The sequence below is a fragment of the Artibeus jamaicensis genome, unplaced genomic scaffold (genome assembly GCF_021234435.1).
Source record: "Artibeus jamaicensis isolate MK-2021 breed Jamaican fruit bat unplaced genomic scaffold, CSHL_Jam_final contig_373, whole genome shotgun sequence".
In the NCBI taxonomy this organism is placed as follows: domain Eukaryota; kingdom Metazoa; phylum Chordata; class Mammalia; order Chiroptera; family Phyllostomidae; genus Artibeus; species Artibeus jamaicensis.
The window spans coordinates 9,542,880-9,567,730 of NW_026521807.1; the positions used below are offsets into that span (position 1 = coordinate 9,542,880).

The 24,851-nt window shown below is 33.8% G+C and overlaps 2 protein-coding genes across 6 annotated transcripts in view; one reads left to right on the forward strand and one right to left on the reverse strand.

The window, feature by feature from the left end:
* The window catches only part of RASA1 (RAS p21 protein activator 1), a 120,932-nt gene extending 106,451 nt beyond the window's left edge, over positions 1-14,481 (forward strand). The window contains exons 19-25 of the mRNA XM_037150115.2: positions 1,863-1,978; positions 2,363-2,449; positions 5,520-5,587; positions 7,078-7,166; positions 10,209-10,286; positions 12,523-12,657; positions 13,667-14,481. Of these exons, the coding sequence (XP_037006010.1) occupies positions 1,863-1,978; positions 2,363-2,449; positions 5,520-5,587; positions 7,078-7,166; positions 10,209-10,286; positions 12,523-12,657; positions 13,667-13,750 (657 nt within the window). The 3' untranslated portion in view covers positions 13,751-14,481. The remainder of the gene's footprint in view (positions 1-1,862; positions 1,979-2,362; positions 2,450-5,519; positions 5,588-7,077; positions 7,167-10,208; positions 10,287-12,522; positions 12,658-13,666) is intronic.
* Positions 14,482-14,566: 85 nt separating this feature from the next.
* CCNH (cyclin H) overlaps positions 14,567-24,851 on the reverse strand; it is a 28,765-nt gene continuing 18,480 nt past the window's right edge. For 4 of the 5 annotated variants that reach the window (XM_037150120.2, XM_037150122.2, XM_037150123.2 and 1 more), the window contains 4 exons: positions 23,366-23,436; positions 20,682-20,793; positions 17,870-17,930; positions 14,567-15,393 (listed from right to left, as the gene is read on the reverse strand). In XM_037150120.2, the coding sequence (XP_037006015.2) occupies positions 15,277-15,393; positions 17,870-17,930; positions 20,682-20,793; positions 23,366-23,436 (361 nt within the window). In that variant the 3' untranslated portion in view covers positions 14,567-15,276. Of the gene's footprint in view, positions 15,394-17,121; positions 17,283-17,869; positions 17,931-20,681; positions 20,794-23,365; positions 23,437-24,851 lie in introns of those variants that run through there. The other variant, XM_037150121.2, reaches the window with a different exon arrangement.

Sequence of the window (24,851 nt, forward strand, 5' to 3'; positions counted from 1 at the left end):
TTTGCTCAATTCTTCCCCGCACCCAGTTCTGCTAGTTACCGCCTCTTTCTGCTGGGACCCCTCTCCTCTGGCCGCTGACTCAGCCCCTCTTACTGTTCTGGACGAATGGTTTGTTGTTGTTGGACTTCGGTACAGTTCAGTTTTCTGTCTGTTCTGTTTGTGTTTTTGTTTCTAAATCACTGTTGTTCTTAAATTTGGTTGTGTGAGGTGGTACAGTGTTTCCACCTACAACTCCATCGTGGCTGGAAGTATATTAGCTTTTTAAAATTATCACAATGATTATATCTTTTACAACAGATTTGTAAAATGTGTAAAGCCAACGTTTTTTTAAAACATGACTATTTGGGATTAAAAACATCAAGTTACACCAGAAATTCATAAAAATATTTTATTATTTAACCTACTGTACTAATGGTGAAGTAAATGCTACTTTTAAAAAGTATGAATAATATACACAGAAGTTTCTGCCCAAGACTTCTGTTGTATAATCTAGTTAAGTTGTACCATGTCATAAAAACATTTAGGTTTGTCTTTGCGGGTTATTTTTTTTTAGGGTGTGGTAATATGAGATAATCCTCAAAAGCAAAAATTGGGTGCGTTGTAAATTCATAATAAACTTTGAAGATAAAGAGTGGAATCTCACTTATATGGATATTCTCCCATTTTATTTTGAAGGTAGAATAACTATGGAAGAAAAATATTGAATGTATTTGTAGATCTGATACAGAATTATTAAGAAATTGCTTTTGATAATTATACTAGGACTATCAGATGTTAATCATTAAGTTGTCAATATTTACCATTAACTTATGGAAAATAAAGTGAAGAGTTAGTGTTGAAACCGTGGGGTCATACCACAGTTGGTCTGTGTAAAGGATGCAGAAATTCTGCAAGTCTACAGAGTGTCTGGTTGCTGGATCCAGACTAGGGAATTTAGCCATATACAGACAGATCTACTCCATTGATTCTAAATCAGAAAACTTAAGGGGAAAGGTTCATGATTCTGCCCAATGCATTTTAGTATTTTATTAGTCAATAAATAAGTCATATCTCATTTAGAAAAGTCACTCTTTTCCTCAAATAAAAGGTATATTTTATAATAACAGTATGATCTTTCCACTTAAATACTCCTAGTATATTTGTGACTATGTGGCCACCAAAGCTGGGGGTTTTTTGTCTTTTAGTTTTGCTATATTTAAAATAGTCTAATCCAATTTTATGTATGTATAAAAATCTATAGTAAAATATCGTAAAGGAATAGAACTTTAGTTACCAGTATTAATTCCAAAGCAACGGAAAATTGTTGACTAATCTTAGCTAGCTCTTCAATTGAGTACATTTGAACCTTGAACAACCCTGGGAGTTTAGGGGTTCCCCCCAGCTCCCATCCGAAATGGGAAAAATCTGTGTGTAAGTTTTGACTCCCACAAAACTTAGCTGTCCCTCTGTATTTGTGGGGGATTGGTTCCAGGACCCCCACTGATAACCAAATCTGTGGATGTGCAAATCTCTGTATAAAATGGCATAGATCGGTGCATATAGTCGGTCCTCTGTATTCAGACTCCAATTGCAGATCAAAAACTACAGGTATTTATTGAAAAGAGTTGGTGTATAAGTGGATTTGTGCAGTTGAAAACAATGTTCATTGGTCAGCTTCATCAGTTGGGAATTGATATTAACAAACCCAAGGAGTTCTTTATTGTACGTAAACAGCTTAATTCCCATTTTACCTCCAATTAAAAGACTAATAGAGATTGAAAAATGGAAAAGTAGAGAACCTTGAAAATAGCAGTTTGATACCTTGTTTCATTTGTGCTTATCATGGCCAAGATTCATTTATGTTGACTTATTCTTTCTTCTAGTTAAGTCCATCAAAGTTAGAAAAAAATGAAGATGTGAACACTAATTTAGCACACTTATTGAACATACTTTCAGAGCTTGTGGAGAAAATATTCATGGCTTCAGAAATACTTCCACCGTAAGTGGTGAAATTTTAATCTGGAAAGAAACTGTATATGTGCATTTTGAAAAATTTGTATTTCTAAAACATATAAGTTTTTCCATTGTCCTGATGTTATGATACCTCTGAATCATCATCTGAATACTTTTTTTGTACTTTTCATTAATGTAGAAGTAATCTAAAATGGTAAGATTTCTTCAAAAGTAAATGTAAAAATTGGTTAAATGAATTAATGATGAAAGCTTATTTGATTTTATCATTACTTTGAACCAAATACCTTTTGGGGGGCAAAAGCCAACTGCATTAAAATGTATCATGTGTTTGGCAAAATAAACTTTGGGTATAATGAGATCAGCATTTTCACTTGCATTCTGTATTGAGATGACTGTATTATTTTGGCAGGACACTGAGATATATTTATGGGTGTTTACAGAAATCTGTTCAGCGCAAGTGGCCTACAAATACCACCATGAGAACAAGAGTTGTTAGGTAAGGCTGAGTGGTTCATTTGCTGTATCACTGCACATAGTCCACAGAGAGTCTAGGAGATAATTGTTCAAGACTTTTTTCTTTTTTCTTTTACTTCAATTTGGAGCCCTGTTGAAAATTTTCTGAGTTCAGATGGTTCCTAAACTGTAATTTATGGTGGTTTTGTTTTGTATTGTACTGTTTTTTTATATTGGAAGTTCCTGTGAGATTACTTAGATATCTTTTGCATTTTCTAAAAACCTAATTATTTATAGTCAGTTAACTATTTGGGATTTTTATCTTATAGAATGAGGTTAATCAACAAAATCCATAGCTAACTTTATAGTACCCTTCATGCACATATACTACGTACACACATGCATGTACATGTGTATCTGTAGACAGAGAGAGGAAGGAGTTAAGGAAAGGCAGGAAAGAAGGAAGGAAGGAAAAAGAACAATAATTGACTCATTTAGGCATTAATTGGTTGGTAACACTTCTGTGACTCTGGACTAATCTGCACCCAGGTCCTCTAGTTCTAAAGTTGTATTCAGTGTTCTTGTCGTATGGTGCTAAGAGGAACTGCAAAGTTAGTGGTTAAGGCAGAACTAAAGACTAAACGTCTGAGACCCAATCTAATGTTCTTAATACTACTGCAGACTTTGGTTAACCACCCTGAAGCCATTCAAGCCAATTGGAAATTTAGAGAAAAAGCATCAGAGAATATAGTAGTTTAATAATGATACAATATGTTATGTAGAATATATACTGCCAGTCATGTTACATCCCATAAAAAAATTAACCAATCACTAAAAACACCAGTATCTTCCAGTTAGTTTTGAAAATGTGTGTTGATCTGGTCCCTAACCTAAATTTTGTAGAGGCATTTCCTTTTCTTTACAGATAAAATTTTTAGAATCATACCATAAATATTTAAGAATTATAGTTCTATATTTCTTGGCTTTAGTTGTGATTGAGAGAAAAATAGGAATTATAAGCATGTTTCAGCACAGATGTGTGATGTAAATTAACACTTGTATAAACTGTAAGTTTCAAACAAGTACGAAGTCTGTTCAGAAGGTATCCAGTCATCTACTATGAAACATAGAGACATATATTGAAGAAGACATGACACAGGACAATGACACCTCAGTCCCCTTCAAAGTAGGCACCTTGGGACCTCACACAGTTTTCCAATTGCCATCAGCTGCCCTGTCATAGTTTCCTGAACCTCATCAACTATGTGAAATCTCTTCCCTTTCAAGGGTGATTTTAGTTTTGTAAAAAGCCATAGGTCGCAGGGTGTCAAATCTGGGATATAGGGGGGCTGAGTCATCAAATGCATGATTTGATGTTTCTCAAAAAAACTGCACAAGACGTGACATATGAGCTGGCATATCTTTGTGATGAAGCTTCTAATCACCAGTTGCCCATAGCTGTGGACAATGAATCATGCAAATAGTTTCTATGGAGGAATGGAATGTTCAAGCTGAATGCAAAATTGGATGCAGATTCACTGCTCTACTCATTCAGTCATTTTGAATGTGACAGCCACACAGTGCACATGCTCACTCAATGGCATCTGCTGCCCCCACTGACTAGTACAGTGAAGTTGTCATTGTGCGCACAGGAGCATTCCCGTCCACTCCACTTGGCTGCCAAGTTACATCGTACAAATAGTTCTTATTACATTAACAATGGCTGGATTTTTTCTAGACAGGCCTCATATACTTGTTAAACAAGCACAGCAGGAATTTCTGCTATGTGGATTGATAACATAGGGTGTTTTAAGGAGTATTTATTCCCAATGTGACCATTTTTGCCCTTAATAAGCTTTAAAATATATGTGTAGCTACCTAGTATCCTTCCTTCTTAAAACAAAGTAGATTGCACACCAAAATTCTTCTAGGGTTTGATGTTGCCAGGTTATATTTCAGATTCTGCAATCTACATAAATATCAAAATGTGTTCAAGTAAAAATTATAAAAGATTCTTCATAAATTAAAATCCAGATTTAAACACTTTATAATTGTCATATATTCTAATTGCAGCAGATATTAGGAAGTAGCATAATTACTTTCTAAGAGTCCCAAATTAGCAAACTGTCTAGTGTGTATTGGAAGGTAAATGCTTAAGAGTTGGTTTTCCACTCTGACAAAGAACAGAAATTGTGTTATTTTAGTCTCTGGAAGGAATTTTATAAACTATTTTGGGAATAATGCTCGCCTTTACAAGCAGCAAGTAAGAGGTCTAGTATTGATATGGATTCCTCTTACAAGGAAATTGAGAAAAAGTGTGACAAGTGTTGTCTATGTGACAACATATACTCTATCAAGCTAGGAAAAGGCTAAATAGGCTTCCAGTTTACATTACACATTTTTCCCTGAGTAAAATTAGCAGGTAAAGTTATATATGATAATGTTGTTAAGCCATGTTCCTTTATACTACTTTTTGTTTTTGCTATTATTTTGTAATTTGAGAACTTTTTTTTACTTGAGAAAGCCCGATGTCCTTTTCTCTGTGGCCATAAAAACTTTTCATTCTATTGTATTCATTTGCATTTATCAAGGAATCACTATTTTCCTTAGGACAACAGATTCTTATTTTTATGTGGCATAAAAATCAGAACTAGCGCAACTTATCACAGACTTTAATGGGTTGTTCTGTTTAAATACAGAAAGAAAAGTGAGAAAACGGTAGTTTTATGACCTTCCAGGATTATGTATCACAAAAAGTTTATTTGTGCTCCTATAGTGTTTTTCAGAAAGTCTCAGTGTTTTTAAGGACATTGCTTTATCAAAGTAAATTTAAAATGTCCTACTAGCTTGGAATAAATGAATAGTGGCCAAGATAATAAATACTATAGATATAATAAAAATGTGCTCAAAGTAAATCTAAAATCCTAAATTTGGAAAAGTCTGTATGTTTAAGAAGATACATGTATTCTTAAAGTAGAATACTGTAGCTATTTTTCTTAACACTGTGTTTGTGGTTCCCTATATTAGTTCAACGTTCATGGTTTTATGACTTGAAATTTTTATTATTTTAATGTAGTAGTTAAAAAAAAAAACAATTTTGCCCTTTCTTTCAGTGGTTTTGTTTTTCTTCGACTTATCTGTCCTGCCATCCTAAATCCACGGATGTTTAATATCATCTCAGGTAATAGTTTTTGGTAAATTTTTGAAATTAAAAACTTAGAATAAAACTTCATTCTGTTTAGTAAGGTGACACAATGTTTTTAGTTGATTTTTAAAAATATCCAATTATGAGACTTGGTATGAAACATTTCAAAGCACCATTCCATTTCTTCTACCTTTCTTTTGCTACTTTACCTTTCCTTGCCATTTGCCTCTTTTCTCTTTTTTCCCATCTAATACCTGAAGCTTGAGATGGTATGATTATATATTGTACATATCATTTCTTTTCCATTTCTACTTGTATCTCAAACTCTTATTATGATGACCTTTTCCTGTTTGCATCTTGGCTTTTCCATATGGGGGGAAGAGCTTTTCATGTTCTAGAGTTGCAGTATTGCTCCATGATGACTTAAAAAGAAAGTTTCTCTTTAGAGATTAGACATTTCCATTAGAAACTTTTACTGCCACCAGTTATATAGTGTTAATTAGCCATATTTAACTCTAATAACCAAATTGTTTTGCTTATTACCTGTATGTCCATTGTGTAATGACTTTCAGATTGTCGTAGGTGATATTTGTGACTACTATGTATGTAATAATGAGCTGTTATTAAAATAAGGAGCCTGAACCATATTTACCTTAGTAATTTGAAGCTCAAAGTTACATAAAAATATTCAGAAATATCTTAATTTTTTACCTTTATAGCCATCCCATCTCTGTCATTGTTTTCTATCGCTACTAAAATGGTTAAATCTGTGGTCTATTAAAAATTAAGCATTTAGAATTCTTTTTGAGAAATGTTTAAATCTAAATGTTGGCCTCTGAACCCATTAGGCAATACTATTTAGTTTAGCAGCTTAAGCTACAAAGTACAATCAAGAATCAGGCCATCAGACTCCCCATCAGTTTTTACTGTTAAATAATTACCTTATGTTTCAGGGCTTATATTTAATAGCCACAAATACTTTTCATTTACATTTACTATTAACATTCTATAAGTAATTGCTTCCTAACTGATCTTTAAAATACTTTAAAAGTGTATTAAATTGCATGTTTTCTCTTAAAAATAGAACAGTGGTACCAAACTTTATCTTTGTTATTGAGCTTGTAACATGAATTATTTGTAGTCAGTGGAGGTTCGGAGCAGAGAATTGCTCAGATTGCTAACATGAGTGGGTTGAAATTAGCTTTGAGAATTGTCACAGAGCGTGTATAGAGCAACAGGGTTTTTTTTTTTTTTTAGCAATAAAAGGTGAAAGCTTTGAGATACTGGGAATTGCTGGGTTTTATAGTAGTACCCTTTTAACAAAACTAGTAATTGTATTCAGTGTCTCTCCCTTTATCTCGTACTTTTGAATTATGCAGGTCATACATTGTCAAAAAATTGGGTTCTGATGGGAGGACATTAGTATTTTTAACAGTAAAGAAATATTAAAGTCCTGAATTTATAATAGTTTCATCTGGAAGTACTTTTGGTGCTGGCCTCATTAGCTCTGCCCAATTCTCTTATAGATTCTCCATCTCCTATTGCTGCAAGAACACTGATATTAGTGGCTAAGTCTGTTCAGAACTTGGCAAATCTTGTGGAATTTGGAGCTAAGGTAAAAATATTTTGATTCTTTGAAATAACATTTATGAATGGAACTTGGACATGATTAAAATCATAAAATATAGCTTAAGTAAATTTAACAACAGTGGGTATTTTATTAACAATTTATATTTTTGTTGGTATGTTTTTTTAATATTTTCTTTAGATTTTACATTTTAATAATGGAATTTTTATTTTAGCCATTATAGGAAATTGTATCTTCAAATTCGAATATATTCAGATTCTCAAACTTTTAAGTCTAAAAATTAGTCAGCATATGTGTAAATGCACTCCAATAAACTTTTAAAAATTTATTTCACAATAAACATTCATTGTAAATTTTAATTAAAACTTGGATGAGCTTGTAAAACCACCCACAAGTGATCCCACAACCTAAGGCCTGTTAATATTCTGCTAGGAATCATACTGGCACCTCCTTTTTTCCACATGTAACAGATCTTTTGCTTTACTTGGAAATATATGTTTATTGTTCCTAATGATTATTTAGTATGCTATCAATATAGATAAAGTAGTTCTCTATTCTGTCACTATTAAAAATATTGCTGTAACAAGCACAGTTATATATAGTTCCTTTCAAACTCATCCAGTTATTTCTTTAAACTAACTTTGGAATAAAATTACTAGGAATACTTTTGTTCTTCCAGTAAGCATTCATGAAAAATAGGCATAATGTTATTATTATTTCATTAATCTTAGAGAAATTGATTTTTCATGTCTGTTTCTTTGGAATTGACCAGTGAGGTCTTTATCTCATCTCCTTCTTCTTACTGACTTGAAGAGAACTTGTGTTAATACTAACCCTTTCCTATTTTACAACATAGCATATTTTTAAAACAGACATAAGTCTTTAGTATGAAGAGCAGTTTATATGTATAGGTTAACTTTGGAATTTATCTGAATTCTGTTGCAATCCTTAATCACACTGCATTTTAATTCCCTGCTATCTGCTAGATTCTAACTTCAAAGTGGGGCCTATGTTTGTCTTAGTGCTTGGCAAATAATAGTTTGTCAGTAATTATTTTGTATAAACAAAATATACATAAGCAATTTGCGTCTGCTAGGTTTTGTTCTGATTTGTTCTCATCCCAGAATTTATTTTTTCAACAAAATACTCCAGTCTTTCTCAGTTGTATTTTTCCTATTACCATTTATCCCCTGTAAGCCCCCCTTCCCCCACAACCACCACACTGTTATCTATGTCTTTGAGTCCCTTTTCCTTTTTGCTCAATAATCCAACCACCTAAATACCCCAACTGCCCCTGCCCCCAGAGCTGTCATTCTGCTGAGTCTTTGTCTGTTTTGCTTGTTCATTCAGTTTGTTCATTAGATTCCACTGGCTTACTTCATTTAGGATAATGTTCTCCAGGTCCATCCATGCTGTCACAAAGGGTAAAATTTCTTTTTTTTTTTATGGCAAAGTAGTATACCATTGGGTAAACATCCCATAGTTGTCCTATTCATTAATCCACTGATGAACACTTGGGCTGCTTCCATATCTTGGCAATTGTAAATAATGCTGCAATGAACATAGGAGTGCTTGTGTTCTTTTGAGTTAGTATTTCGAGTTTCTTTGAATAAATTCCCAGAAGTGGAATCACTGGGTCATAAGGCAGATCCATTTTTATTTTTTTGAGGTAACTCCATACTGTGTTTCATAGTGACTGCACCAGTCTGCATTCCCACTAACAGTGCAAAAGGGTTCCCCTTTCTCCACATCCTCGCCATGACTTAATTGATTTATTGATGATAGCCATTCTGACAGGTGTGATAGCTCATTGTGGGTTTTAATTTGCATTTCTCTGGTCATTAGTAATGTTGAGAAGCTTTTTATGTCTGTTGGCTATCTGTATGTCCTCTTTGGAGAAGTGTCTATTCAGGTTCTTTGCCCGTTTTTAATGAATTGTTTTTTTGGTGGGAGTTTTCTAAGTTGTACAAATTTTGGATATTGACCCCTTAGCAGAGGTATTTGCAAATACGTTCTCCCATTCAGTGGGTTGTCTTTTTATTTTGTTGATGGTTTCCTTTGCTATGCAAAAACTTTAATTTGATATAGTCCCAAGGGAAATTTAAAAAGCAATTCCATTCACAGTTGCTTCAAAAAGAATAATACCTAGGAATAAATCAAGGATATAAAACCAAGGACGTGAAAGACCTGTATTTGGAAAATTATAACACACTGAAGGAAGAATTTGAAGAAGATACAAATAAGTGGAAGCTCACACCATGTTCATGGATGGGAAGAATTAACATCATTAAATTCTCTGTGCTACCCAAAGCCATCTATACATTCAGTGCAATTACTGTCAAGATACCAGTGACATATTGCACAGAATTAGACTATTTCAAAAATGTATATGGAATTACAAAAGGCCCCAAATAGCAACAGTGATACTGAGAAAGAAAAACAAAGTTGGAGGAATCTTACTACCTAGTATGAAACTATAGTATAAGGCCATAATAATCAAAACAGCCTGGCACTGGCATTAACACAGACACATAGACCAAAGGAACAGAATAGAGAGCCCACAAGTAAACCCAGAACTTTATAGTTAATATTTGACAGAGGAAGCAAGCACATACTGAATAAGCTAAACATAGCTTATTCAGTAAATGTTGGGAAAGTTGGACAGATACATGCAGAAAAATTAAACTCGACCACCTTCTTTTACCACAAAGAAGAATAAATTCAAAGTGGATTAAAGACTTAAATGGTAGACTCCAAACCGTACAAATCCTAGGAGAAAACATGTACAGTAAAATTTTGGACAATGCTCATAGCAATATTTTTTTCTGACTTATCTCATTAAGCAAGGGAAACAAACAAACAAACAGATTGAACTACATTCAGTTCCTTAGTACAGTTGTGTACTTACGTTACAGTGAAAACATTGCCACTACATGAAACGTATTGCTATGGATGGACACAGATTTATGAGAATTCTTGGTACATGTAGGTTTTCATTATATAGATCTGACAATATTTATATAACTTGTTTTCTGATGTATATAGTAAGTATTTTTTTAATATTTTTAGGAGCCCTATATGGAAGGTGTCAATCCTTTCATCAAAAGTAACAAGCATCGTATGATCATGTTTTTAGATGAACTCGGGGTATGTATATAATTTTTCAAGTACTTTGAGACCTATAGTTAGTACAGCTGAGAGTGAACTCATTTTAGCAACAACTTTGAAAAACATTTTCTACCCAAAACTAAAGAAAAAGCTTGGTACTTTTGTTTACATTCTTAAACTATTTTGACTGTCATTTTAACCATTTATTTTTACACTAAATGGTTTACACCAAGCACACAATATTGGATTTTTTGAATTTGTGTCATTTTGTAGTTTCCACTTTGTCTTTCATTATTTTACTGGTTGTTCTACCTCACTGTTGTAACATTCTTTTGCTGCTTTAGCTATTTCTACTCTGCTGCAATTGCATGGCATCTGAAACCAGATGGATGACCCATAGTTTTGACCATGTTCAATAAGTAAATGTACTGGAGAATGAGTGTTCTTATGGCTTTCTAGGAATAGAATCCATGAATTTGGAGTTATACTTAACTTAGGAGGACCACCTATATTATATGTCTTATGAGCCTTTACAAATAAAATAGTGATTATAAAATTAAGAATGGGTGGTTTTAAAGAAAATATTTCAGATATTGATTAAATCTCAAACCAAGTAAATATATTAACAATTCAGTTTATGTATTCAGAAACCAGGAAGGGAACATGTATATTTGAAGTAGGACAGGTGTACGGCATTAGGGAGTGCTAGGGTAGGAGACTGAGCTGCCTATGTTCCGCCTTAATGCATTTTCAATTCAGTTAAAAACACAAGCAAGCAGTCATTACACCACTGTCCAGTCAAACCTATCAGTACTGCTTGTGGGCCCCTAGTTTGCAACCTCAAGTATGAAAAAAATACTGTATAAGAAATTATTTACAGCATAGCTCCATATTTCTAATGAAATAGAGAAATAAAAGAGCAAATGTTAACATGTTTCCATGTGTGAACTCTGAGGAAGTTTTGAAGACAGAAATATTTCTAGTTTCAAAAAATATAGTTGGCCAATGATTGAAAAACCTATTTACTTAATTTTAAGGAGCTGTTTGAAAACTGTTCACCCCATATTTAAGGCTAGTTCATTTTATTTTAAGCCATATGGTTGGGACTCCCTTTTCCACAGTCATAAATGTCCACAGTCTAGCTTCCTCTCTTTCCTAGTAATGGCACATGTGGAATCTAGCTTTTCAGACTGATAGAATCCCAGCATTCTAATACTCTTCTAGTCTCCTCATACTTTTCTATTCCTTTACTACATGTGTAAATCTAATTTAACTTTTCAAGACTCACCTGAAATACCTCCTTCAGGAAGGCCTTACTGAGCCCTAAACCTGAGATTTTGTTTTGCTTCCTCTGCATGTCTTTCATCTATAATCCTGTGTTGCTATTATCAGTTTACTTCTGTCATGTCTACTTGACTATAAGCTCTCTGAAGGCAAATACTAGTGTCTTTCATTAATATAATCCCTCATTCACTGAATAAGTAAATGAATCATTTAATAAATGAAAATGTATTCTAATTGTTCATACTACAGAAACTGAGTGTTTTTTAGTACTTAGGAATATATAGCAAATGTCACCATTCTGGATGCCATGTTAAATTTTATTCTAAGGCTCAAAATAACATCAGTATTTAATCAGTGTTGGTAAGGTACTATCAGCTTCTTGACTGTTACTTTAAGAATCTTTTCTGAAGTACCATAGTTTAACACTGGTCATTTCCACATATTAGTAAGTGTTTGGGGAATAAACCACAGATAACATATTGTGGGCCTACCTAACAGGTTTTCAGAACACTTTTGTAATGTAGCTCTTACTATCTATGTATGCTGATAAATTTAGGCAGACTATAGTATCTAAATAATTAAATTCAGTCTGAAAGCATGAACAGGCTTTTTTAGGTTGCATTTAATCCAGAATAGCAAGTAATACATTGTTTGGCATGTTCCAGATTTTAATAAAACACACACCAAACTAAAAAGTTTAAGAAATCCATTTATTTAGAATAGCAATAACACTGTACAGTGTTCTGCTATGCTGTGGAAGGAAATTGAACTGGTTTTGATGTGAAACCCAGGTCACAAAATCTGTATTAATCAAAATTAGCACTTAATGTTACATTAATAAGACTAGAATTTTAACAGAACTTTGAGAATATTTAAATAATACCTTGATGGTGTTATATGTTTAAAATTCTAGCATAGCAAATTAGGATTTCTTTTTAGAAGAAAATTTAAGTTTAATATTTCTAAATTCAGTTTTATGATTTTCTTAAAGAATGTACCTGAACTTCCGGACACTACTGAACATTCTAGAACTGACCTGTCGCGTGATTTAGCAGCTTTGCACGAGATTTGTGTGGCCCATTCAGATGAACTGCGAACACTCAGTAATGAGCGTGGTGTACAGCAGGTAGGTTTTTGCCAGCCTTTGTTGACAATGATATTTCATTAGCATTTAAGATTCTCTGAAACGTAGTAAGTAGCTGAATAATGGTCATCATTTTTATTTTGTCAGTTATATTACACTTTTAAGAATGAACCATGATATAGTAAGATCTCAGTAGACAGGGTTAACTTAACATGCTTGGACTAAGATTATGTAAGTTTGGTACTGCAAAATTGTGGTTATACATTTCAGTGGCATTTGTGAAAATGGCAAATAAGCTTGTTAAATCCATGGCCAAGTGATTCACAGACAGATTGAGAATTATTCAGGATGTTTGATTCAAATGTTTCTGGATCCAGAAATTTAGAGTGTGACATTGGAAATCACCACTTCTAGTAAGTTCTTCCTGAGTAGTGTCACTGTACTGGCCAACCTTATAGAGGGAATTAAAGGACTGAGTTTTCTTCAACCTGAGATTCTAAAACCAAGTTAAGATAACTGTCTCCTTAAGTTTCTAGTCACTTTAGAAACTTAGGTAATGTGCATCATGGGCCTACTTACATACCAATGGCATGTATGTCTCCTCACTACACTGGGGCTGGATTTATTATATTACCTGCCATAATAAACATTAAAATTCTTACCGGAGGATTTGGGCCAGTTGAGATTAAGATAGGAGGTAAAGGTGATGTTTTAATTTTAAGCCCAATTTTTTTTTTCGTGATTGTTTAAAATGTTCACTCGGCTGCAAGTTAATTGGGCTAATGATGTATGTGTCATTTATAACGGTAAGTCTGTATTCTAGCTTAAGTAGATAAGAGAGTGCCAAACAATGAATTTTTAGTTACTTTAGTATACAAAAATGCTATCTTAGCCAAAATATTATTCAGCACTTCAGCTGAACTTTGACAATTTTATGTTTTCAGTGGAATGGTAATATAGCATTTTCTAAAGCCAGGTTTCCATCCCTGAAATTTCCGACCAAGCTTTCATCCATTTGTTAATTATTTTCATACTGTTTTTCCTTGTCTAGCATGTACTGAAAAAGCTTCTGGCTATAACAGAACTGCTTCAACAAAAACAAAACCAATATACAAAAACCAATGATGTCAGGTAGCAGCCTTCATTCAAGTGTTCTGCATGGATTCAACATGCCCAACATGGTAATTCACATCCGTGTGTCTCCTTTGCTCTTGCCAAAAAATAGCACACCTTTCCACATTCCAGTGATGTGTGAGCTATGCAAACAAAGCCCTAGATTCTGCTGGTGACTAACTGAGCCAGCAGCTTTGTAAGCTATCTGTGCAGGATATTTGCACTTTTTCCACATATGGAATTAATCCTTAACCTCTGAGCCTTGGTGTACAGACCACCTTTCATACAACAAAATGACTGTATCTTGAACTTTGAGAATATATTTTCAGTACATCCAATTGCCAAAGTTTTGCTGTCTCTCGGAAAAAGAACTATGAAATCAACTGACAAGAAAAAGCATTCTGTCAACAATTGAATATAACTGGATTTGCAGACTTTTTACTGTAACTTCTTCCTGATAGGGAATATGACCGTTTGACTGTTCAATGACTCTTATTTGTATTTACAGTTTCCAGAGTTTGCCATTATAATAGGAACAATCTTTGCTGTATAGTTTTTAAAAATACTGTGCTATTCTCTTGCTGGAACTGTTGAAAGAAAATTCTAGAATGGATCTATTGCTCATCAGCTTTATTTTTTAAACATACCACTTATTCAAACTGTCAAAGACTGTATTTAGATTTCATAATGCTTTTTGTTAAATGTTTACAACCGTAAATAGTTTGAATTTAATAAATATTGTTGGTCGTTGTACTAATGATCGATGCATGTTGCCCATTCAGCCATTTTATAGATTACCAATTTCTTTTGTGTTAAAAAAGAAAGAAAACCAGAATGCTTTTTGTTGAAAGTATTCTTTTTATTCCAAGTTGAATTTGGTTATGCAGACAACCTCATTGGTCACTTTAACAGCCATCCATTTTTGAACTTCTGACTACTTATTGTATCTGCTGGGTATTTAGTTTGTATAGTTTTATTTGCTTCAGTATGTGTATTTTTGTGAAGTATTCACAAGGGTTAAGTTAAAATAAAACCAAGGGATATTAAATAATTGATTACTTCTTTCTAAATACAGGTAAGCATTTAATTTCATTTTCTTCCTCGTTTAGGGGGTAGCTCAAATTTAGTACCAGAGCAAGGCCAAAGAGAAGATGAAATTTCAGATCATCTTTTTTTCTAATGGTCTCTTTGGAAAGATTACATTAATTCCTTATGTATTTGTTAAGCAACAGTTCCTTTACTCCTGTAATTGTGCAAGGGAGAGGGTGTATAAAAAGTATGCAGCAGTATTTCAGAGTTGGCCAGACGGGAACCAAGGGGAAAATATTAGGGATAACATTTTCTACAGTAAAGGAATTTCCTAAAGGCCTATATCCCGCGAGTAACGTTTTACTCTATCCCTCTAATTAAAATATAGGAAAAAACACTGTTTAACTAGTCAACGGTTTAAAAGATTTATGTCCAATATAAATTTATTTCTGTGAAGGCAGCTAGCCGTGGTGTGGCTACAGTCACAGTTATAATGAGAGCAGAAAAAATCAACACATTTTATGTCAACTCAATTCCATTTCCACCCCCTTGCCTGTTTTTCCTTGTGTGTACTTTTTCATCCCTCTTGTTTTTCAGGTGGACTGCCACAGTAGCATCCAACTTGGGTCTCCTTCCCTGGTATCACAGGATAGAGGACAAAAAGTAGTGTGGATTAGCAACATCTCCAAAATGCCTATTTTGACAATATGCGGAAAGGTTCAAAAATTAGTTCTATGCATTTGGAGCCCTACCAGTAATCACACCTCAGGCTTCAGTCATACTGACCTGCCACTTCTCAATCTGAAATGCTATTCCTCTTCTGCCTTTTATTTTTTAATATGTTTCTCTTTATCTAAAATAGGAAACTTGTTTACATTTGTAGGCCTTGCAATAACTAGCTGGTTAATGATGAAATAAAATCTCTAAAACTGAGGCGAGGTAGGAAAATTTGAGATAAATGTAAACCCTGCTCTGATACCAAAGTTTAGTGACCTAAAAGAGAAAGTAATCTGTGAATGGCTTGCAGAATTCTGTCTGGAGCCTAGCAGCACTGGTACTTAACCTGGATGGACTGCCAATTTAGGCTTCTTTCACTTTTGTAAAAATCACACTGCCATAAATTTTATTCCTCCCATTCAATGAGAAGGAAACTAAAAAATAAAAAGCCCTCATACCTAAAATGAGAATACACATAGTGTAAATATTGCTCTCAAATACTATGATGTTAATTAACATAGTACCTATACTTGCGTGGGCAGCACAGCCAGGGATGCATTAACAGTAAGGAGAGGTGTAACCACAAAACTTACATATTGAGAGTCTATAAAATTTAACAGTTGTTCATCATAATTTGGTTCCAATGTAGAAAATGTTCAAGATTACAGTTAATAATAACCATACTGTAATAGCCAACATTTGTTGAACACTTACTATATAAAGGCACTATTCTAAGTAATCCTGTGAGGAGTAGGTATTATTTTCTCCATTTTCTACCTTGGGAAATGGGCACAGAGGGGTTTAATAACTTTCCCAGAGCCACAACTGATTAGGTGCCACAGCCTGTGCCTTTGTATTTTTATATTCACTCTGAAAAATTTCTAGTAACTGTAACATATTTATATGCAGTCACTTGGTTAATCTAAGGTTAATTATAAAACCAAACATATAACTTGCTACTTACCTACTTTACCTTTAACAACTGGGTTTTCGTCTAGACAACTACTAAAGGCTATTTATTTGATTTCCTCTGTTAAAAAAGCCATTTCGGAGTCCCTGGCTGGGTAGCTTAGGTGGTAGAGCACTGTCCCCATGTGCCAAGGTTGCAGGTTTGATCCTTGGTCAGGACACATACAATAATCAACCAACGAATGCATAAATAAGTGGAACAGCAAATCAATGTTTCTATCTCTAAAATCAGTATTTTTTTAAAAATCCCTTTTGGACATGTTTTTAGTTAACTGATTGGGAAAAACAAATATCCCCATACGTTGAGTGGGGATAAGCTATCAATACCACATTAACAGTTGAAGTACATTCTGTATAATTAAACTAACATACAAATAGCTAAGTATATCAGGATGCCATTTGAAAAGCCATACATAAAGGTTTCTAGAGAGCAAAAAAGCATCCCTTAACATGTTTAAAGCTGAATACTAAGTTTTGTTTTTCATGGTGCCTCTTTTCAAAAGGGATGTTTTCTTATTGTATTTTGTTTGAAGCAACATAGGCAAAGAAACTACAGCTTTCATTTGGCTACTATGGAAAGACTAAATTTCATATTAGTTATGGGGGGGGGCCCAGATTATCTAAACCAGGTGCTATTCTGGGTCCTTTGAAGATGTTTTACTTCATATAAAGCTACCCTGAACAAATAAAAATGTTTATTTTGATGCTTTCACATTATTTCATTTTTAAAGAAATTTAAATGCCTGAAGTGTTCCATCCTTCTGCTGATTCGGAAGCATTGACAGATCAATTTCAAATGGTCAGAGAGAGTCTACCAGGTCATCATCAGTCCACTCTTCCTGAGAAGGAAAGAAGATGCAGTAAGGACATCATCGTACTGAAGAGGACTGTTTATCTCCTCGACTCCCTGACTTAGGAAAACTTTCTCCTTTTACTTTACAATGCTGATTACAGAAGGTATACAAACCAAGAAAATGTGTAGTTGTTTAATCTTGTAACAATGGCATGGTCTTACCCGACGACTCCAGTGACAGAAATAATGGTTACAGTTGTGACCTGCAGCCTCTGATTATTCATTTATATCTGACTTGCCAGGTATATCTATTTTTTTTAAGAGTAGAAGAATCTTTGGAGAGTGAAAAATAGAACAAAATATCATAGCATGTGTGTCTACCTCTGCTGCGTTTATGACCACAAGAAGGATTCTTCATCCAGTATTCTACTGCTTCAGAACAAAGCCAAAAATGAGGGAAAAAAATCTCTATAGTAACAGGCCATGTATGTACATGAAGGGTGCAAAAAAATGGAGGCTTTCCAACCCATATATATATATAACATATAAATCTTTGCACTCTGGAACAATAAAATCTTAATAGTATGGTCACACCAGAATGCACAGTAACTTATTTACTTTTGGAGAACATACCTCCTCATGTTTGGACTTCTTTGAGACATAATCATCATCTTCATAGCCTTTCCTTTTCTTCCTGTAATTAAGCAACCATCAATAAGCAGTCTAACAACTGGCCACATAACTGTAAAATAAACGAGCAAGGCTATATGAAATATTATCTCTCTACCAAAGAACAAGGCCTGGATAGGTGGAAAGAGATGAATAATTATGAAGACTATCTTTCAAAGTCAACTTTAAATTTAATGTAATTCTAATTAAAATCCTAATAAAATTTTTCATGGAACTCATCAAGTCTAACTCTGACCTGGGAAAGATTATGCAAAAATAGCAAAAGGAATCTGAAAAAGAAGTATGAGGACCATGTCTGATTATATCTCAGTTCTCATCAAAACATTATATGTAAAAGCTATGGTAATTAAAAGTATAGTATTTACAAAGAGTTAAACAGATTAAAATGATTAGAGCAGATAAATAAAAACCCTGAGAATTTAATCTGTAATAAATATTTAAAATTAAAATTATGAAATATTAATGACATAATTATTGGTTTGAAAAAATTAATATGAGATTTCTACCTCAGACTATTCACAAACAATTCTAAATGGTTTAAACAGCTGAAAAGGCAAAATAAAATGTAGATTAATTTAGGTTAAAAGGTATTTCAATATAAAAGCATGAAGGAAATGAACAACAGGAAATAGGTATGTAATATATTAAATAAGATGAATATATAAAATACAGGACTAGAAATCAAAACAACAGAAAATTAGGCAAGGGTTTTAAGTAATACAGAAGACAAATGACTATAAAACAAACATTAATGTCTCATAGTAATATGGGAAATGTAAGTTAAAGTACAAATGTAAGTTAAAGTACAAAGATGATATTTTTTCACCGAGACAGGCATGAGTTAAAGATTAATACTATTAAATATTGTACAATGTGTATGAAAACATTAATAAAAAAAAACCTTTATTTCACACACACACAACAAAGGTTGGCAAAAGTAAACTGTAAATTACTCCTGAGGACAGAAATAGCATCTGGGTTTTTATTCAGAAAACTTTAGTATACCTGTGTTGACTGACTTTAACAATGATGACATAGTTACTACTTATATAGTGAAAATGATGTAAGAATTTTAAAGACTAAGGAAAAAAGGTTATCCTAAAGTAGCACTTATAAGTGGTCCATAAGGAAACTGTGTTTAGAAACCTTTAGAGAAATGTGATAAACAATGACTGTTGAATCTAATAAAATTTAAGCTTATATTGTATGTCTTTTATTCATTTTCTAGTAATTTGTTATATTTTACAAAAGTAAAGTGAATTTAAAAAACAAAGTCCTTTAACAGTTTGAGAAGCACCCCTCAAGTACCCAGAAATGTGCAAGTTGCTTGGCACAGTACAAAGTAGATGGTGATCTGAGCAAGATGTGAACTCTGGCAATGAAGAATTTTGGGTGATGGCTCATTCCATTACCTAGCTACAAGGGCAGGATTAATAGTAGTGCCGTGGTGTAATCTGGAGGTTGAAAAAGTTCTGATTTAAGGGCCAGATGATTATATTAGGCCTTGTAGGCGACAACAGTCAGTTTCTGTCACAATTACCCAGCTCTTCTGTAGTCTGCGAACAGCCATAGACAATATGCAAACCAATGGGTGTGGTTATATTCCAATGGGTATGGTTATATTCCAATAAAACTATTTCCAAAAGCAAGAAGTGACCTGGATTTGGCCCATGGGCTATATAGTATGCCAAGCCCTGGTTTAAGTCCACTTCAAATCACTATGAAAAGAAAACTACCAGTACTGTAATTCAGTCGTCTGCCCTGCAGAGGACACATTCCAAGACAGTGGATGACTGGAACCACAGATAGTACCAAACCCTTAATACACTGTTTTCTCTTGATACAAACCTATGATAAAGTTTATGACTGGAACCACAGATAGTACCAAACCCTTAATACACTGTTTTCTCTTGATACAAACCTATGATAAAGTTTAATTTCTAAGTTAGGCACAGTAAGAGATTAACAACAATAATAAAATAAAAACAATTATAACAACATACTGTACTAAGTTATGTGGTCTCAAATCATCTTATACTGTACATACAGTTTGGATATGCTGGACAAAGGGGTGAGTCACGTCCCACGGGGAACAGAGTGGGATGCTACAAGATTTCATTACACTAAGAACGGTGCACAACTTAAAATGTATGAATTGTTTATTTTGGGGATTTCCCATTTAATATTTTTGGACCACAACTGAAAAAAAACCCAGAAAGCAAAATTAGACAAGAGGGGGACTACTGTAGCTTCATTCCAGTCAACATTCTTTGCCTCTCTGTAATAGTTCTTTCATTCCTGTTAATTACTGATGAAACCCAGGAGTGAAATCCACCAATTTTAAGTTCTGTGCCAAACCATGGTTTGCAGTTTTATGCCCAGATTCTCAACTGTTTCAACTCTTAAAAGACTATGTTTAAGTAGGTCCTCAATTTGCAAAAGCATGACGATTCTGAATATGTGATTTCCACATTCAGCCTACAAATCAGTGAAAGACGTTATGGGCTTTCTTTGTGGCTGCAAAACAGCAAACAAAAACCAGCAAATTTCCTATCAGTTCTGTCTTCAATGTAAAATTTCACCAAAGAAAGAAAATATGCCAAGTTTCTCTAGCTAACAGAAATAAGTCTGGAACGGTACACTTGTTCCTTAGATAAGATTGTAGACCTGCAAAGAATACAGAAATTAAAAAGGACAAGAAAAGGTGCAGGGATTCCCATATCTATTTTTGAACAACACTATGACAACTACTTACGTAATTACATTAAGAGCAAGCTCAGCAGAGTGGCATCTCTCCAACTTCTGTTTCAGAACAGCAACTTCCTCAGGTCTGGGTGGTTCATATTTTTTTACCAAGTTTCTCATGCCTATTGTGAAGATAAAAAAAAGATTTATATGATATAATAAAGAGCCTTTTTCTCAGGGGAGCTGAATATTTTCCCATCTTGTTATCTAACAACCACTTGACTTCTTTTCTGGATTTGTCTTCTGCTTTATAACACATGAACGCTGTACTCTAGCTCAGGTAATTAGAGCTGTCTGCTGCTTAGCCCATATACATAGCACAAAGATAAGCACACTCTACAATCCAGTATTTTTTCAAATCCTATTGTGGTCACTTTTTGCTGTGTTAAGGCTTTCAAAAATCCCTACAATAGGGCTCACATCATTTAGTGAATACACAGTTTCCTGCCATCAACCATATTCGTAACATTCTTTCCTACAAATAGTGGGTCAAGAGTGTACTTCTTATATACAAAGGAAACCATTATTACATAACACCCAATAAAGGGAGGATACTTAGTAAAAATGTGTCAATCAATGATTCTTTGCTTCAGTAAAATATAGAACCTATTCAATGAAACTGTACCAAGAAAATAAAAATGTCCTTTTAAGCTAAAAGCAAACTACTATGGCAGTGACTATAACTGCAGAAACATCCTCTCCCGGAACTGTTTATTCAATGGCAAACCAAAGAATATTAAATCTCAAGATTTGTCAGGGGAATGATGAGAGATCCAGGGCTTACTATCAGCCAGCCATGTGCTCTAAATGAGTATTTCACTGACTTACTTCATAATGCAAATAAAGCAATGTTTTCAACTCAAATAACTCTTGTGACTCAACACTCTTAGGGTAATATCTTTGTTCTAAGAAATTATGAATAAGATACCTTAATATTGTTAAAGCTCTTGAGTATTTTAGCAGGAGCTATTCTTCATATTAAAATAAGTGGATAAAATTAAGGTACTGAGAAGTCAGTAATAAAACTGTCAGCTATGAAATGATCACAGTAGGTTATCTTTAAGGCCCATTCTACCTAATAAATTCTATGATCCTCATTAACAATGGCATAATCAATTAAAAAAATGTAAAAAAAAAAAACAAAAACAATGGCCAAATCACAGTTAGCTTTGGAAGTGAGCCCTCTGAGTCATGCAACTGAAGACCTGCAGTTTTATGATTCATAAGTCACAAATACATCACTCAATTAAAAGGGAAAAGCCCTTAAGATCATTTCAAACCATTATCAAGAAATGATGCTTCTATGTCCTGAAGCATCTTAACTTTGAAAACATAAAAATTATACCCATTCACTACTATCATCTAAGATCAAGATTTTCAATCTCATATTTTATTGGTTTATTCAGCATTTAATTAAACTACAAGTTTAATTAACAGGATACCAGCAAAAAAAGTTTTAGGGACAAAAACAACTGACTTTTTATTGTAGAGTAGCCAAGTAGCCATGAGCATTCTATGTGACAGGAAAGAATAACAGAGCTGGTTAATCTAACTGATCATTTAAGTGGAGGTTTTACACAACCCCTAAAACAGGGTTTTTCAATATCAGCACTGTTGATCGTCTGGCTGGAGAATTCTTTGTTGTAAGGGGCTACATTACTTTCCTGAGGCTACTATTAAAAATTACCACAAACTTAGTAAGGCTCAAGACAACAGAAATGTACTTTCTCTTGGTTCTGAAGCTCAGGAGTCTGAAATCAATTTCACTAGGCCACAGTCAAAATGCTGGCCTGGCCACCCTCTCTCTGGAGATCCTAGGAAATCATCCCTCCCTTTTTCCAGCTTCTGGTGGCAGCTGGTGGCCATATCACTCCAGTTTTCAACACCAGCATCTTCAAATCTCTGCTGTCTTCACATTCTCTCTCTGGGTCAAACCTCCCTCTCTGCCTTTCTGTAATAAGCATCCCAGTGATTGCATTTAAACCCTACCTGGCTAATCTGTTGATCATCTCCCCCTCTCAAGATCCTTTATCACATTTCCAAAAACCTCCCCTGCCCCCATATAAGTAAAATTCATAGGTTCCAGGGATTAGGACAAGAATATCTTTTGGGGAGCCATTTTCAGCTTGCCAAGGGGGTACACTGTGAATTTAAGATACTTAGTGACATTCTTACTACCACTCACTACATGGTGGTAGCAGCCACCACCAATCCCCACGTGGTGACAGCCAGAAATATTGAGAGAGACTGCAAAAGTTGCACCCAGTTGAAAACCACAGTTCTTGTAATATTAACTGACAAAATGATCAGCAAATGACACATATTAACTAGTTAAGCTGATTTATCTACAAAACGTATTCCAAATTTAAATAACATACTTACATTTAGTTTCCTTTAGATCTTTTCCAGTGCCTATCACATATTTGTGTACATTTGAAAAGAAGCCTGTTTCAAAACTCAAGCCTTTCTGAATGTGATTATATTTTTACTTTAAGTTCTGTATGTGTAAAATTCTGTCTTTTCATGTACCTTTTACTTGTTCCTCACCAATATATCCTTCATGGTTCCAAGATACCATAATTCAATGAAAGTAAGTATAAACAACAATCTGTTATCTCAAGTTAAATATCAAGATGATATTTTACAAAGTAGCTTAGTTATAAAATATTTTGTAAAGTATTCTTTTATACTTACTTTTCATTATATCTAGTAACTGTGACAAGCAAGTTCTGTTCTCCTTTAACATCAGAGTTTCCGATAAATAACTGGTTAAAAAAAGGAAGAAAGTTTTAATCTATTGGAGACATATAACATCTTGAGAAAACCTAACAATGTTCATTTCATCACCCAGGTCAATTTTAAAATTAATTATTTACAAAGTAGTAAAAACAATAATTTAAACTCTAAAACTATAACTCAGCTCTTATAGTCTTACAGATTTACAACTTAAAAGATGTTTAATATTCAAAGTTCATTTAGTACCTATAATATATAAGCTTTTAGAGGTATGAAATTAATAATAGCAACAGTCATTTCTTTTAATGGTAAGTGTTTAATGTATAAACTTTATGAGTCTGAACCTCATTTTATAGATGAGGAATCTGAGCATCAGGGACAGACAAGTCATGAGCATGTAACTTGCCCCAAGTCACAAAGCGAAAAATAACAGAGCAGGAGCCTGGCATTGGTAAGGATTCCTCTCTCCTTAATACCAACTCTAGGCTAATTATAGTTATTCTTCTTGGACTACAGCTAGTCAAATGAATAAGAATATGAGCCCTTCCCCATGCCTTGCAATTCTATTATGTCTTATTTTCATCGAGTCCAAATCAAAGGTGTTAATACTTTTCCATAAATGGATTTAAAGCCCAATTATCCATTCTCAGAACCAATGACAGTAATACGAAAGTATCATTTTTACACTGAGTATTCTGAGGTTTTATGTACCTGAACTAGATCTATCATTGACAATAGCCCAAGTGAAAAGATTATCAGGGCATAAGTAATATTTCAAACATGAATGCAAGAAATAATTTTTCTCTTGGGCAAAATAAAGTTACAGAAATAGACAGTTCTTTAAGAAACGGTGTTGCTACGTGTTTTTAAACTAGAAAGATAAGTTATATTGCAAATTTTGAACTAATAGATCATCATCTATTGTGGGAATTAACTTCAGATATGGAAATCAGTAACTCACTTAACCACTAATTCATTTCTCATTACTAGTAACTCAAAATAACAATTCATTTTTCTTTTCCCTCTTTTCCCCTAAAACTCCTTTTTAAACACAGAAGTAATGTATTCTAAGAGTTAGAGTCACACATTCTTTAACTCTGTGAAACACTTTCAAGTTAGCAACTATTAATCTTGATCCTGAATTAATTTTAATATTTTGATTAAAAAAAAAAAACATAGGCAGGCCAGAGTATCTAAAAGAAGTCAAATGAGGAAACAAATGAAAGTAAATCCAATGAAAAGAAGAAACCCCAGAACTAACAACAGAACATCCTGTGACTAATGATCACAGCATCATGCAGAACATCACAACAGCACAAGGGCCTTCCCTTTCTGAAATCAGTAATGATGTGAAAGTCCTACTCCTCCATTCAGGATGGTGGAGTAGGTATGTGCTCACCTCCTCCAGTGACTGACTATATCAAAACTATAACAAAATTATAGA